Here is a 14,768-nt window from a genome sequence, read left to right on the forward strand (position 1 = left end):
GGATCCCTAGGTTAACTGACATATGAGCTGTGGTGGCGCAGTGGTTAGAATGCAGTATTACAAGCTAATTCAGTTCAATGCCAGGAGTTCCATCCTCTAGGGTTCAAGGTTGACTCAGCCTTCCATCCTTCTGAGGTCAGTAAAATGAGGACCCAGATTGTTGGGGGCAACATGATGACTCTGGAAACTGCTTCGGGCTGTAAAGCACTATGAAATGGTATATAAGTTTAAGTGCTATTGCTATATGTGATCTGAATATGGCTCTAAATAGTCACCAAGACTTTCTGCAAATAAATACATTCCATTTAGCCACACCATTAAAAATACTGAAGTTTTGCTAAGAAGGTAGCAAGGTCGTGGACAATATAAGCCTTCATGCTGAACCCTATCAGAAAAAAGACAAAACTCCCACTAATACGGCACTCCCCAAGACTGATGAAATATTGTGAGAAAAAAAACATTAATTCTAGAATTAAAATAAAATACAAATATTTTGCAAATACCTCACCTAGGTTCTATAACTATCTAACATTTGCATTTAATTTCTGTTAAGCAAGGCACATACAGTAGAGCTTGTAAAATTAAGTAAACTAGGTTTCATTACAGTACATAAACTATTACTTCATTAGAAGACTGCCGCACTATAGTATATGTCAGTGATGGCGAACCTTTTTTGGCTTGCATGCCATAAGGGGGGGACGTAGGGGGATCGTGCACGGGCATGCCACACCCATAATGCAACATGTGACTCCCCCCCCCAGTTTGCATGCACGCATGAGGCGCTCCCCCCATTTTTTGCATGGTTTTTTCACCCTCCCCAGGCTCCAAGGGCTTTATAGGAGCCTGGGGAGGGCGAAAACAGCTTCTTGCGCACCCCCAGAGGCCATCCGGAGGCTTCAGGGACCTTTAGGAGGCTTCAGGGACCTTCCTGTTTGCTCGTAGGGCCGGTTTAAGCCCCTGAAAACTCTGAGGGCTTAAACCGACCCTACGAGCAAACCGGAAGTCCATTCCCAAATTTCCGGTTTGCCCATAGGGCTGGTTTTTTGTGCTCCTGAGGCTTCAGGGAAGTTCCTGAAGCCTCCGGGGGTCGGGGGTAGGCTCTTTTCACCCTGCCCAGGCTCCTATAAAGCCTCTAGAGCCTGGGGAGGGCAAACAATGGCTTTAGAAAAGGCTGAACACCTTGTGTGCCCTGACAAATGGCTCTGTGTGCCACCTGTGGCACGCATGCCATAGGTTCACCATCCGGGTATATATGGAAAAGAAAATATCGGCCAAATTTGTGGGTTTCAAATATCCATTTTCTGACAAATGAATAAAAGATTTGTAGGAAAGTTGCAGCAGCTTTTTCACCTACAGTAGTGGCCAAAATTGTGGAAACCTTTTGGGAAGTGTATTTTTGAGGTTGATGACTAATAACACCACTTTCTTTTGGAGTTTCAAGATAATCATATTCTACTTCTGGAATGGCCTGCGAATAACCCAGACCATAACCCAATTGAAAATCTATGGATCAAACTAAAGAAACTTGTTAGTCAGAAGCGACCCAGCAATAAATCCCAGTTAATAGAAGCAATCATTCAATCTTGGTTTCACATTATAACTAAGGTGACCAGACATCCCGATTTTGGCGGGACAGTCACAATTTCTAACAATTTGTCCCGTGTCCCGAGGCGTTTTAAAAAAGTCCCGATTTTCTGGCTTCATGTTGAAAGCCCAGTGGATTTGCTTAAGAAATCCTAACCGGGGCAAGACAAAAGACACTCTGTCTAACCTCTTCTCTGTCTCAGTACTTTCATTGAAGATATTAAAACATTAAAGCAAGAAAAGGGAACCCCCCCCCCCGGCCGCCTTTTTTACCTCCTTTTATAAGAAAAGATGACCCAGTACCATAGAGCTCCAGGAAATACTTTGGCTAGAGAAGTAGTGAGTGTTGCTTCCTGGATTTTCCGGAGGGGAGGGGTACGGAGGTTGGAGGTCAGCTCGTGTGGGAAAAATGGTGAAATATTTTTCTTATTTCCCTGGGACTAATTTCACCATTTTAATTTGCTCAGTTCTTTGTATTAACATCTACATCATTCTGGATTGACTTGGAGTGCCTGCCTGCTGGTAAGTGAGCTGTTTTTTTTTCCTTTTATTTTTTAATGTATTTTAAAATAATATTTTATTTATTGTGCATAGGATTTTTTAAATAGTTTTATTTTGTGTGGATTCTTTTTTTAAATTGTCTTAGACTATTTAAAAAAAGATTCTATCCAAAATAAATTGAAGTGAAACCATTTTTAAAAATTCTATGCACAATACTTTGAAATATATTGTGCATAGAATTTTTAAAAATAGTTTTACTTAAATTTATTCTGTGTGGAATAGTTTGAAATGTTTTACTTCAATTTATTCTGTGTGGATTCTTTTTTTAAATTGTCTTAGACTATTTAAAAAAACATTCTATCCAAAATACAAAATACCAGCTGCAGTTAAGAACTGTGGCAAGAAAGGTGGTATAGTGACCAAAGTTACAATGGCATTGAAAAAAGTGACTGATGACCATTTTTACACTTAGCGACCATTTTCACACTTAGTGACCGTTGCAGCATCCTCATGGTCACACGATCAAAATTGTGATGTTTGGCAACAGATTCGTATTTATGACGGTTTCAGTGTCCTGGGGCCTTTTGTGACCTTTTGATAAAGCCAAATGGGGAAACCAGATTCACTTATGTTACTAACTTATCAGCTGCAGTTATTCACTTAAGAACTGTGGCAAGAAAGGTGGTATAGTGACCAAAGTTACAATGGCATTGAAAAAACTGATGACCATTTTTCACACTTAGCGACCATTTTCACACGTTGCAGCATCCTCTTGGTCACGCGATCAAAATTTTGATGTTTGGCAACAGTTACAATTTATATTTGTAAATTGTAGTTATGTTGAAATAAAAAAATACAATACTATTTTTGCGTTGTATGAAAATTTTTGTTGCTCGGTATAAAAATTTTAATCAAGGTCCCCCTTCCTTCCTTGCCTCTGTATGTGTAACTGTTCCATAATTTGCTAATTTTGTGGTATCAAGCCAATGATGCCTTTTAACGACCAGATAGGTACATTTCTCCAGGGTTTAGGAAGGTTAAAAAAAAAACAGCAGCATAGTTTCCTCGCTGCCTTATATTCCGAAATAGCTTTCTCCCACTTGCTGAATTTCGTTTTCGTTTCCAAACGCTAATTTTCACTTCACTTCCTAAACCACGGAAGCGTCGCCCCCAGCGGGCCAGTCTCCATCTCAGCAACTTTAAGGCGCGTGGACTTCAACTCCCAGAATTCCCCTTCCAGCACGAAAACGAGTCAAACCGTCTTTTTTAAAATAAAATAAAAAAAACTCTATGAAATGCGACGCCTATCATAGGTCACTTCCGCTTTGTCTCCCTCTTCTTTCCGTCGCGATCCGTATGACGTCGCAGCGGTATTTAGTTCTGCGCGAGCTTTCGCGTCTGACGGCGTCACCATTCCGGGAGAGGTGATTGCATTCAGTCTACCTCCGGCTCCTTTGGGCTCTTTCTCTCGGCCTCGGCTGCCGAGAAGGGCGCTGCGGCCCGGGCGCTTGCCGGGCCGCCACCATGATGAGGCGCAGCAGGGCGGAAGTCGACCGCTATGTTTCCTCCTTGCAGGCCTCGGCCCCTTCGCCGAAGGAGGTGAGCGAGGGCAGTTGTGTGGGGGCGGCTTTCGTTCCTAAGGCGTTCAAAGGCGGCCGTTTTCGAGCTGTCCAATTAGCGAAGGCGCTGCCGCATGTGAGCGGAAGAGCGGACGCTGCGCCTCTTGAAGGGGACGGGAGGCAGATGGGGGCGGGAGCGTCCCATGTGCCGCGTCTTTTCGGGGCTTAAATCGGGGGAGGAGCCGACTGCGACTTCATTCCTTGGGCTTTGAACTCCGTTGGCTCTTCGCCTATTTGTTAAAAAAAAATCTGTCGAATAGAAAACAAAAACACGGGCTGCGCAGCGGTCCACCAGCAGTTCAAGTCAAATTTCATGAATGAATTCTTTGAGTTTCAGCTTTTAATTAAGGACTAAACCGACCCTGGTGGGCGATATTTCTCAGAATGAAGGGAAGAATGCCATTGCGTTGATTGGTCTGAACTTTAACGATGCCAGTGTGGTAGCCGTCCATTCAGTATGGCTTTGGACGGGATGTAGGGTTTCAGAGGTTTTAGTCTTGAGAAAGTCTTGCAAGGTGACTATGTTTTTTGTGGGCACTGCCTTAGGTAAAGGTTCCTCTCGCACATGTGTGCTAGTCGTTCCCGACTCTAGGGGGCGTTGCACATCTCTCTTTCAAAGTGAAGAGCCAACACTGTCCAAAGAAATCTCTGTGATCATGTGGCCGGCATGACTAAACACCAAAGGCGCATGGAACGTTGTTAACTTCCCACCAAGGTGGTCCCTATTTTTCTACTTGCATTTCTACATGCTTTCGAGCTGCTAGGTTGGCAGAAGCTGGGACAAGTAACACGCTAGGCCAGTGGTTCTCAACCTTCCTAGTGACCCCCAACCAAAAAATTATGTTTTTCGTATTTTTTTGAAAATATGTGCTTTCCAATGGTCTTAGGCGACCCTTGTGAAAGGGTTGTTCGACCCCCAAAGAGGTCCTGACCTACAGGTTGAGAACCACTGCGCTAGGGATTCGAACCGCTGAACTGTCAACCTTTCTGATCAACAAGCTCAGTGTCTTAGCCACTGAGCCACCACGTCCTCTGCACATCTTACTTGCAATATGAAACTTCTGGAAGAGGTCATCTTTGTGTTTTGACATTTTTTATTTGTATCTAGAAATTGTTTTGAGATAACATAGAAATATAAGACAACTTTGAAATATAAGAAAGTTTTGCAACCAACTTTCTGTGATGACACCCAACCTCTGGGGGTCTCACTTGGAGTTGATATTAACCAGGACAGGTCAGGTGATGATATACGGCTAGAGAATTGGAATAGTGTATCGCCTTCTGCCATTACCAAATGATGATATACTTATCTCCATTTCAGACTGGCATTAGGCAGTCTCCCCCCACCCAAAAAAGTTATTTTAAGAAAACTATTCCATCTACTTCTTAGTGTTTCATTTACCTTTTTAAAAATGGGTCATCGTGCTTCAAAGCATAAGTTCATATTTAAGCATATAATATTGCTGTGTTAGACAATAACATGGTAGGTAGTTGCAACCTAATGCTTTTCTTGAAACTATGTGACAGTCATTAGGAAAACATGGACTTGCTTGAATAAACAGGAACATGAGAGAAGGAAACTCAGAATTGTCTTGCCTTGACTTTCTGGTATAAGAGGGAGGGAAGGAGAAAATGACAGACTTTTGAATTTGTTATTATAACATATCAGTAAAATAAGAGCTCTAATATTGCTTGTGATGTCTGTTTCCTGACCTCTACCTCTATCTTTGGCTTCCCAAGGAAAAATACTAAAATAGAGAGTAGGTAGCAGTTTGAAACACCTTCATAAATTTGTCTTTGGATAATGGGTATTTGGTTCAGCAATCTATACAGCCATTTTGTGAGGTTGCTCATAACCATTTCTGAAAATTCTAAATACCTGTCAGCCCAAAATTGTTGGAGAATGTCTGGTTTTAGATTTTTAAAATTAGCAGAAAATAAAATTTGAAATAAATGAGTCTTCTCTGATCTTAAATCAGAATATATCATTCCTAAAATGGTGTGAACAAGAGATTTGTAACTAAAGCATTCAAAATAACAATAGGGCTACCGAATCTGCAGATCGTCATCTTTCACATGGATTTATGGCTGTAACATGTAAAATCCAATTTTATGTCTGTAAAAGAGTACAAAAATTGTAACTCTTTATTAGTGATCTAATCTGGAATATTTGTTTAGATTGTTTAGTGCTTGAATGATGTCTATTTACTTTGAGCAAGATAGGTTACGAGTTTGATAAATCTTAGGCATTAAATAAGTGTTCTCTTAAGTAAGTTTAATAAGTGATTTTACAGTTTGAGTTTTTATATTGGCTTGTGGAATAGCCACAAACACTTTTCATATGGTTTTTTTACAGTTAAGATTTAAAAAGTAGAAAGCCAGATTGATCACATTTTACATGGATAATTGCTGCTAAATAAGATTAATAAAGTATAAACTTTATAGAGTAAAAATATGATCAATATAAACACTTTAAAAAGACATAGTAATAACAGAAATTAACATTTAATCTAAATGTGTTTGTAATTTCTTTCAAATATCTTTTAGGAGTGAACTTAAATTACTTATCGTAGAATCTGTATGTGTTCAATATTTACAATAGGAGTATGTGCATAGAATTCTGAATGTTCCATTTTTTATATCCGAATCAATATTTTAATAGAAACTGCTTATTTCTTCTTAGAAATCCATGAAAGGATTCTTTTTTGCTAAGCTATATTATGAAGCAAAGGAGTATGAACTTGCTAAAAGGTAATTAATCTTTTTTGAAATAGTTGCTTTAACACATAAGTAAACTTTAGATTCAAGAGGCTTCATATTAACAGAAAAAAACTGGGTCTTGAGAGTATTGCATCTTGAAATTGTCTAATGCTTAATGTTATCTATGACACTGATTGGTTCACTACTTCTAAAGGATTTCTGGTTTCTGGTCACCCAGGTCTCTAAGACTAGGTAGGGGTCATTCTGACTCCAGAGTTTCTTAGATTTGATGCTCATCTTTCACATGGTTTTATGGGTGTAACATGTCATTGGCATGCCAGTTGGTTGCATCTTAAATGCTTGTGTATAATTTATTTATTCATTTTATTATTAAATTTATTTGCCACCCATCTTCCATCATGCCTCGAATTTCTGTTTTTGTCTGTGAATGTGTTTGGTGCATTAAAAAAACCACTTGGCTAATGCACATCCATCTTTAACAGACATCCCTTACTCCCATCAGTCTCTTAAATTAAGGCTTTGTTTGTATTTTTAAGATTTTAATTTTAATTAAAAGGGTTCCAACTTTTTAATTTATTTTATGGTGAAGGATCTGCTGCAGTAGCTCTATCAAGGTGCTGTCATTTTACTATATGTAAAATTAATGATATACATTGCTTAATATCAAGTGCTGTGATCTTGGATAACGGGCTTATATAAAACTTAATGCTGATAGTTCTACTTTAAAGAAATATTAGAAAAATAATGGTATAATTTGTCCTGACTGATCAATTGCCACAATATTAACATGCTATGTTTTTCTGAAGGTATATATCTATATATCTCAATGTCCAAGAAAGAGATCCCAAAGCACACAAATTCTTGGGTCAACTATATGAAGCTGAAAATAATATTGAAAAAGCAGTGGGCTGTTATAAAGTAAGAAATTATGAGTTGGTGTTTTTACAACATTGCTGTTAGTAATTAAAGTATGTTTAAATAATAAAGTATTTTAAATATTTCATTTAATATTCTTATTCTCTACCCTTATAATAACATAATTACATATATTCCCATACCTTTAATGTTTCTTTAATATCTTGGTGTATATTTTAAAATGTAATCGAACACACATTTCATCATTTTAATTGGGGCTTTAGCGTTCAGTGGAATTGAATCCGACACAGAAAGATCTTGTATTGAAGATTGCGGAACTGTTATGTAGCAATGATATTACTGATGGAAGAGCAAAATATTGGATTGAGAGAGCAGCCAAACTTTTCCCTGGAAGTCCTTCAATTTTCCGGTTGAAGGTAATTTTTTTTGTATACGTGGTTGTAACATAACATCATTATACAATCTCCAAGCATTCTCAGTAGTTTTTTTTTTTTTTTTGGGGGGGGGGGGACAGATTGTATGTTGCTTTAGTCTAATTCCTGGTTTGATTATAACATATTCATTGATAGCTGCAAGATTGCAGCAGGCAACAAATGACTGTGTGTATAGTGAGTGTGAAACACAAGTTTTGGTCAGAAATTCTAGATGATATTATAACTAAAATTAAATCTGGCAATAATCTAATAGTTTATCAAACTTGCTTGCATAGTCTGGAGATTTTTTTTACTAATTTTGAAAAGCAAATCTAGTAATAATGTTACATATTCAAATAGCAATGGTTTCCTTGATAATTTTTATATTGTAATCAATATTAAAATCTACATATTTTATCTGTAATTTTCTAGAAAAAAACTCAAAAATGATACTATTTATTTTTCAAATGGTCATGCTTATTAAAAAATGATAAACTCTTACCTTTTTTATTTTTGATACAGGAAAGCCTCTTGGATTGTAGAAGTGAAAATGGATGGAACCAACTTTTTGACTTGATTCAAACAGAATTGTACACTAGACCAGATGATGTATATGTTAATATCAGATTAGTAAAATTATACCTATCAAATAACAGGCTTGGCGATGCTGTGGCACATTGCCAGGAAGCAGAGAAGAAAATATCCTTACGGTCAAATTTAGAATGGTGTTCCTGTGTTGTTCAAACATTTAAGGTTTGTTTACTTGTGTTCTGACAGATATTGAAAAAAATATTCTATAGGAAATATTATAGCATGCATTCTTGCTTTCCCTTGAGCAAGCAAATAAAGATAGTTTTAGTTTTACATAGTTATGGTTGTTGCGATAATAATATCTTATAGTTACTCCCACATGTTGAAGTTGTTTCAGCTCATAAATGGCCTGGTAGGCTAAAGATATTTTAAACTTAAGACTGTCAATTATTCTAAACAGTATGGCCAGTGGCAGGACAGTTAATGGAGCTGAAATATAAAATATCTGGAAAACATGCATTGCCTGCCTACCCTTGAACATTATGCAAAAATTGAATTTATAGCCAGAAATGTTGCATTTCTGCAGCCTGAAACAAAAGCATAAAAAACAGCTCTAAAAGTGAATATCAATGGATTTACGAAGCATCTGTGGAATGGGTCTAGTAGCTATTTTTTCCTGCTTGCAATACTTGGGGTCCAGGATATCTGTCCACCTTCTATCTAAGGTGGAATTTGTTTCCATGATCTACATTGTGGTTGATTTTAAGGCATTGAGGCAGATATTAGGAATCATCCGGAATGCACAAAGTATATTAGCATTCCTTGTTTCAGATGAGTTTGTTGGGAATAACATTCTTCTGAGACCTTAGTTTTGTTTCTTAGGCATTTAAATGGATTAATGAGGCACAGTTTGTGTTCCAAATGTCAGCTTTTTGCTCTTCCTTTGAAAAATAATTTCTACAACCTGCATATCTATTTATGTAAATATGATTGAATTGATTCACAGTGAACTATGATCTCCTTGCATAATGAAATGAAATGTAATGAAAATCTAATGTTTAAGTAAGTATTACAATATTGCTTGTTATTTTGAACTATTTCCTATAGGAATATCTGGAATCTGTAGAGGACTCTGAATCAGATAAAATTAGTTGGAGAAAGATTCAAAGGGATCTTTTACTGGCATACTGTAATCTGGTAGTAATGAAACTTTCTGCTAGAGATGTAGAAGAAAGTAGATCATCACTTGAAAGGTATTTCACTTTGCATATCATATGGAACTCTTCAAATTCTAGCCCTTTTGATCCAGAAGCATTGTCTTTCTATACTGCCTCTTCAATAATGACCCTTTGCCCAGTTTGATATTTTATCAATCACTTTGTCATGTTTCTTTCTATGTGTGTGTGTGTGTGAGAGGGGGGGAGGGATGCTTCTCTACATATTTGCAATGTTGAACCAACTTATTTTTTGTAATGTGACCAAATCCTATTTTTACTTGTTACTTTTTTTTTGTAGCTTTGATCATACACTTCATTTGGTAAAATCACATGCAGATGGAAGTGATGAACTTTCTGTCATTTTCCTGGAAATGAGAGGACATTTCTATATGCATGCTGGAACTCTGCTGCTGAAAATGGCCCAGCAGAGTGAGATGCAATGGAGAGCTGTTTCTGAACTAGCAGCTTTGTGTTATCTTCTCGCTTTTCAGGTAAACTATTTTAAATGTTCCTCTGTTCAGGTTTGTATACTATGAAAATGGGGATAAGGCTTGGATCAGTTCTTATTTTTGCATACATTTTATTTTCCAACTTGGGTACATTGATATGTATTGCCTATGTATAAAATGGTATACATAAAGACATCTTTCAACAACTTTAGAGTTTTGGCATTCCCATTTGCCCATTATTTCTCTTCCACAGAAATAGAAAGGCAGCAATTTGAAAAGTATTAATAAGAGTAGGAATTAAAGAAATATGTTCTTATTCATATCCTCTCTAAAGATAAAATTAGACATGTGAAGAGAGTGTCCCCCCCCCCCCATAGCTTCTTTGTATACTTTCCCCAAGTTGAGGCATAAATTCTATTCTGGTGCCTAAGCGATTGACTAGGATGAAAAAAAATGGGAAATAGATTTTCAGAAATAGTTTTCTATACCAAACCCTCACCTGAGGTGACCTTCCCAGCACAAGACCTATTGACTACATGAAGCCCTTATAAGCAGAAGAACACCGACACTGACATCCCCTAAGTCTCGCTGAAGATATTACCTAGTCTGGTAACAAAAACATTCAGAAACCAACCCCGAAGCTCAGAGAATGAATCTCCACTCTCATCCTACAATCAAGCTACAAATATTCACCACTATCGCAAAGGAATCTCCTGATGGTGGAAGGATAATTTAACCTAAATGGGGATGCTGTGGGGAGAATGGAATGAGAGATAAAAGAGTGTAGCTCATCTGTATTTCTCCTCTTCTTGGATCTATGTGAATTTCTTCTTCAGTCTATTTGGGGTGGGAGGTCTGTCTTGGTTTATATTTCATGTATTTTCCCTATATCCTAAACTTTCCTTAGGTTCTCTTTGTTTATTTTTTAAATATTATGTCAATGCCTTCAAGTGCAAAATCAATCCTTAGTGGGCTACGTACTGGGTTTTGTTATGATATTGAGGTAATTCTGTATAGAGTAATCTCTTTGTTGTAGCATAAAATCAGAATGAGTGCTGTTTTCAGCCAGTAATATAATAAGGTTTTATGACTGTCCAGGATATCTGAAGTTTGTGGGGAAAAATATGTTTTTCATATATTTTCCTGCCAAAAGTGTTCCCTATATTTGTCTATAATTTTTCTAACAGGTTCCAAGACCAAAGTCAAAACTAATAAAAGGAGATCATGCTGAACAAGAAAAGTTGGAAATGTTAGCCTGTGACCGACAGAGCCAGTCTGGTAATATAAATTAAAATAGCAGTTTTGTTGAATTAATCAGTGCATCATCAAGCAAAATATGCAATTGTTGAAAGTTGAAGAAATTTTAAGTAACAGTCACAATTTTAAAATATTAAATTATTTCATAGGTTTAGAAATTGATAAAAACCTATCTTGAGAATAGTCTATTCTCAGACAGATATTTGAGATTTTTTAGACTTATATTCCTTATTAATTTTAAGCATACTTTTAAGAAACCTAAGATATCTGAATTCAAGTTATAGATTTCTAAGTAGTTTTTGGTGTAATAGAATCTATTCTTGTAATTAATCACTGTCTTTTCATTTTTCAGGCTATATGCTCTTAAACCTAAGCTATGGCAAACAGGATTTTTTAACAGAGGTCGTTGAGTCATTTGCAAATGAGAGTGGACACTCTGCTTTATTTTATGCTCTTTTGGGGGATGCTTCCTCTAAAGAGAACTCATTTCTCGGCACAGACGATATCAAAAATGTTGGTGTACAGGCTCCAGAATGTGTAGAACTAGCTAGATATGATATTGGTAAGATATTTGATTTGAATGCTTAATTTTTACTGTATACTACATACATAAGGTATAGTTAATTAAACTGGAATTCAAAGTATTTTTAAATTAAAACAACAACACTAGTTTCATCCCTGCATTCTTATGTTGTGCCACATGTTTTCAGAAGTCAATTTTTCTTTCAAAGGTGCCATTAGAGCACATGATGGTAGTCTCCAGCATATCACGTGGCTTGGCCTGCAGTGGAATTCTGCACCAGCTGTGCCAGCCATTCGTAAATGGCTAAAACAGCTTTTCCATTTGCCCCAGGAGACATCAAGACTTGAAACCAATGCTCCTGAATCCATCTGTATGCTGGATCTTGAAGTAAGAAAATGTTTTCTCTACATTGAGTTTATTGAAATATCATGAGCATGTACTGTATTTTTAATACAATTTAACGTGTATTTTATGAACAGGTGTTTCTACTTGGGGTAATATTTACCAGTAACTTGCAATTACAAGAGAAGTTTAATACGAAGTACACTGTACATCAGCCTCGATTCTTGCCACTGCCAATATGCAAGCAACTTTGTACTGAAAGACAAAGAGCCTGGTGGGATGCAGTTTATACACTCATTCATAAGCAAGCAGTGTAAGTAGCCTGGCTTGTAGATGTTCTTGTGAATATGCCATAGAGGTCAACATTTGATTTTGCTTCTTCACCATTTTCAGATTGGTCAATTCAAATGGGTTCTTAATTTTATCAGAAATTTTATATTAGATTTGTATTGCACAGTGGTTAAACTGAAGTATTGCAGGCTAACTTTACCCATTGCCAGGAGTTTGATCCTGACCGACTCAAGGTTGATTCAACCATCCATCCTTGAGAGGTCAGTTAAAATGAAGACCGAGATTGTTGTGAGCAATATGTTGACATTTACGAGTGCTGTAAAGCACTATGAAGTGGTATATGTCTAAGTGCTATTGCTATTGGTCTGACATCATAAATAGTTTGGTTGAGAAGCCTGCCTTTTATATATTTATGCTATTAGATTTTTTTTTTTATTTATCATTTATATTTAAAATACATTGGCTTATTAATCAAGATCAAACAATTTGAATATTATTCAGTTGAAATGTTTTCTGTATCAATATTATTTTTCAGACCTGGAACAGCAGCAAAAGTAAGACTTTTGGTTCAACATGAACTGAACATCATCCGGGCCTTAGGAAAACATGGCCTTCAACCATCTCTTATAGTACACTGGGCAAAAAGTCTCCTTAAAACAGTAAGTAGGCTCCTGCCATTTTCAGCAAATGTAAAATTATTGTTTAAATTTGTAAATTCCATTCATTTAAATGCACAGATATTTAGATCTCATAGTGTAAATCCAGATTTTGAAGTTAATAGATACTGTGTTTTAGTATAATTTATCTAATGATTGATTCCAGTAATTATCTAATGAGATCTACATATGATTACCAAAAAGAACAAAAATTTATGTATATTTCTGCAATGTAGTCAGAATTATGAAGTTTATGAGAAATATGAGCTAGGTAACAAGAATTACAACTAATAAAGAATAATTTATGCTGTATTACTCCATAGGGCTGCAGTCTCAATTCTTTCTATGATCAGAGGGAATACATTGGACGAAGTGTTTATTATTGGAAGAAAGTTTTGCCAATGCTTGAGACAATAAAGAAAAAGAGGAGTATTTCTGAACCTATTGACCCATTGTTCAAACATTTTCATAGTGAAGATATTCAGGTAAAGAAGATTAAGAATTTTTCTGGGCTAGGCATCTTACAGCAGACCACCTTTTTAATGTGTCCAGTTTCTACTTCTAATTTTACCTGCTTACCTTCCATCCTATAAGCAAAGGTCATCTGCTACACTTTAGAACTGGAAGCTAAATATCCTTGCCCATATCCACAAAATTAACTATCGTAGTACATAGGGTTTCAGTTATTATCCTGTCATAAAGTACTTATCATTGTTTCTCAACTTTTCCTGGATTATCTGAAAAAGTTAAATTGTCTAAGGAATGGTGTACCAGAACTACCGTATATACTCGAGTATAGGCCGACCCGAATATAAGCCGAGGCACCTAATTTTACCACAAAAAACTGGAAAAGTTATTGACTCGAGTATAAGCCTAGGGTGGGAAATGCAGCAGCTACCGGTAAATTTCAAAAATAAAAATAGATACCAATAATGTTTTTGAATATTTATTTCAAAGAAAAACAGTAAACTAGCGGTGTATTCAATGAAATACTTCACTCACCTCATGATGCTGATGTCCCGCTGTGATGATGATGTCCCGTGCAGCCGCGGGAGCGATGTCCCGCCTCCTATGACACACGGCACAGTGATTCCTATCATTGGATCACTGTACCAGAGGAGGTGGGACATCGCTATGTGGCTGCTTGCCATAACAAGGAGGAGGTGGGACATCGTTGCAGAGCGGCAGGAGGGGGAGGAAGGGGAATCGTAAGACAGCCCTGCATTACATTAGAACGTGAGGAGGGGGGATGGTGCGGTGCGCGCTGCGCGGCAAACTGACACAGAGGGAGGGGAAACTCACAGGGGCACGGCCATTCACGAGTGTCACCCAGCGGCATGGCCCCGCCCCTTTTTCTCCTCCATTTCGGGCAAATTTTTCACTGACTCGAGTATAAGCCGAGGCGGCTTTTTTCAGCCCAAAAAGTGGGCTGAAAAACTAGGCTTATACTCGAGTATATACAGTATGTAGAATTCACAACCAGAAGGAATTTTTTTGAAGTTTATTAAAATTTGGTATAAAAATTCTCCCTGTGTATTATGTGAAATATGTTTGTGATAATATAAAATATTGTTAACTGTGTCCTCCATGTGGTTTACCCAAAAGCGATTTCAGTGCTTTCTTTACCTGAAACTCATGGTACTGATAAAAAGGGCAAAAACATATCTAGATATTTATGTACTAGTATACCAAATGTTAGTAAGTATGATTTCAAAGTCTTTGTGACAGTAAACTGCCTCCCCTGTATTTAAAGAATGAAGTAGAAGTAAAGAACCCTCCATTCTGCTT

At 37.1% G+C, this 14,768-nt stretch overlaps 1 protein-coding gene across 1 annotated transcript in view; it reads left to right on the top strand.

Moving 5' to 3' along the window:
• Positions 1-3,422: 3,422 nt before the first annotated feature.
• RGPD4 (RANBP2 like and GRIP domain containing 4) overlaps positions 3,423-14,768 on the top strand; it is a 42,507-nt gene continuing 31,161 nt past the window's right edge. The window contains exons 1-13 of the mRNA XM_032226118.1: positions 3,423-3,684; positions 6,388-6,455; positions 7,232-7,343; positions 7,565-7,717; positions 8,237-8,467; positions 9,353-9,498; positions 9,761-9,953; positions 11,099-11,189; positions 11,521-11,730; positions 11,900-12,078; positions 12,171-12,346; positions 12,860-12,983; positions 13,304-13,465. Of these exons, the coding sequence (XP_032082009.1) occupies positions 3,610-3,684; positions 6,388-6,455; positions 7,232-7,343; positions 7,565-7,717; positions 8,237-8,467; positions 9,353-9,498; positions 9,761-9,953; positions 11,099-11,189; positions 11,521-11,730; positions 11,900-12,078; positions 12,171-12,346; positions 12,860-12,983; positions 13,304-13,465 (1,920 nt within the window). The 5' untranslated portion in view covers positions 3,423-3,609. The remainder of the gene's footprint in view (positions 3,685-6,387; positions 6,456-7,231; positions 7,344-7,564; positions 7,718-8,236; positions 8,468-9,352; positions 9,499-9,760; positions 9,954-11,098; positions 11,190-11,520; positions 11,731-11,899; positions 12,079-12,170; positions 12,347-12,859; positions 12,984-13,303; positions 13,466-14,768) is intronic.

This window comes from Thamnophis elegans, chromosome 11, assembly GCF_009769535.1.
Source record: "Thamnophis elegans isolate rThaEle1 chromosome 11, rThaEle1.pri, whole genome shotgun sequence".
In the NCBI taxonomy this organism is placed as follows: Eukaryota; Metazoa; Chordata; class Lepidosauria; order Squamata; family Colubridae; genus Thamnophis; species Thamnophis elegans.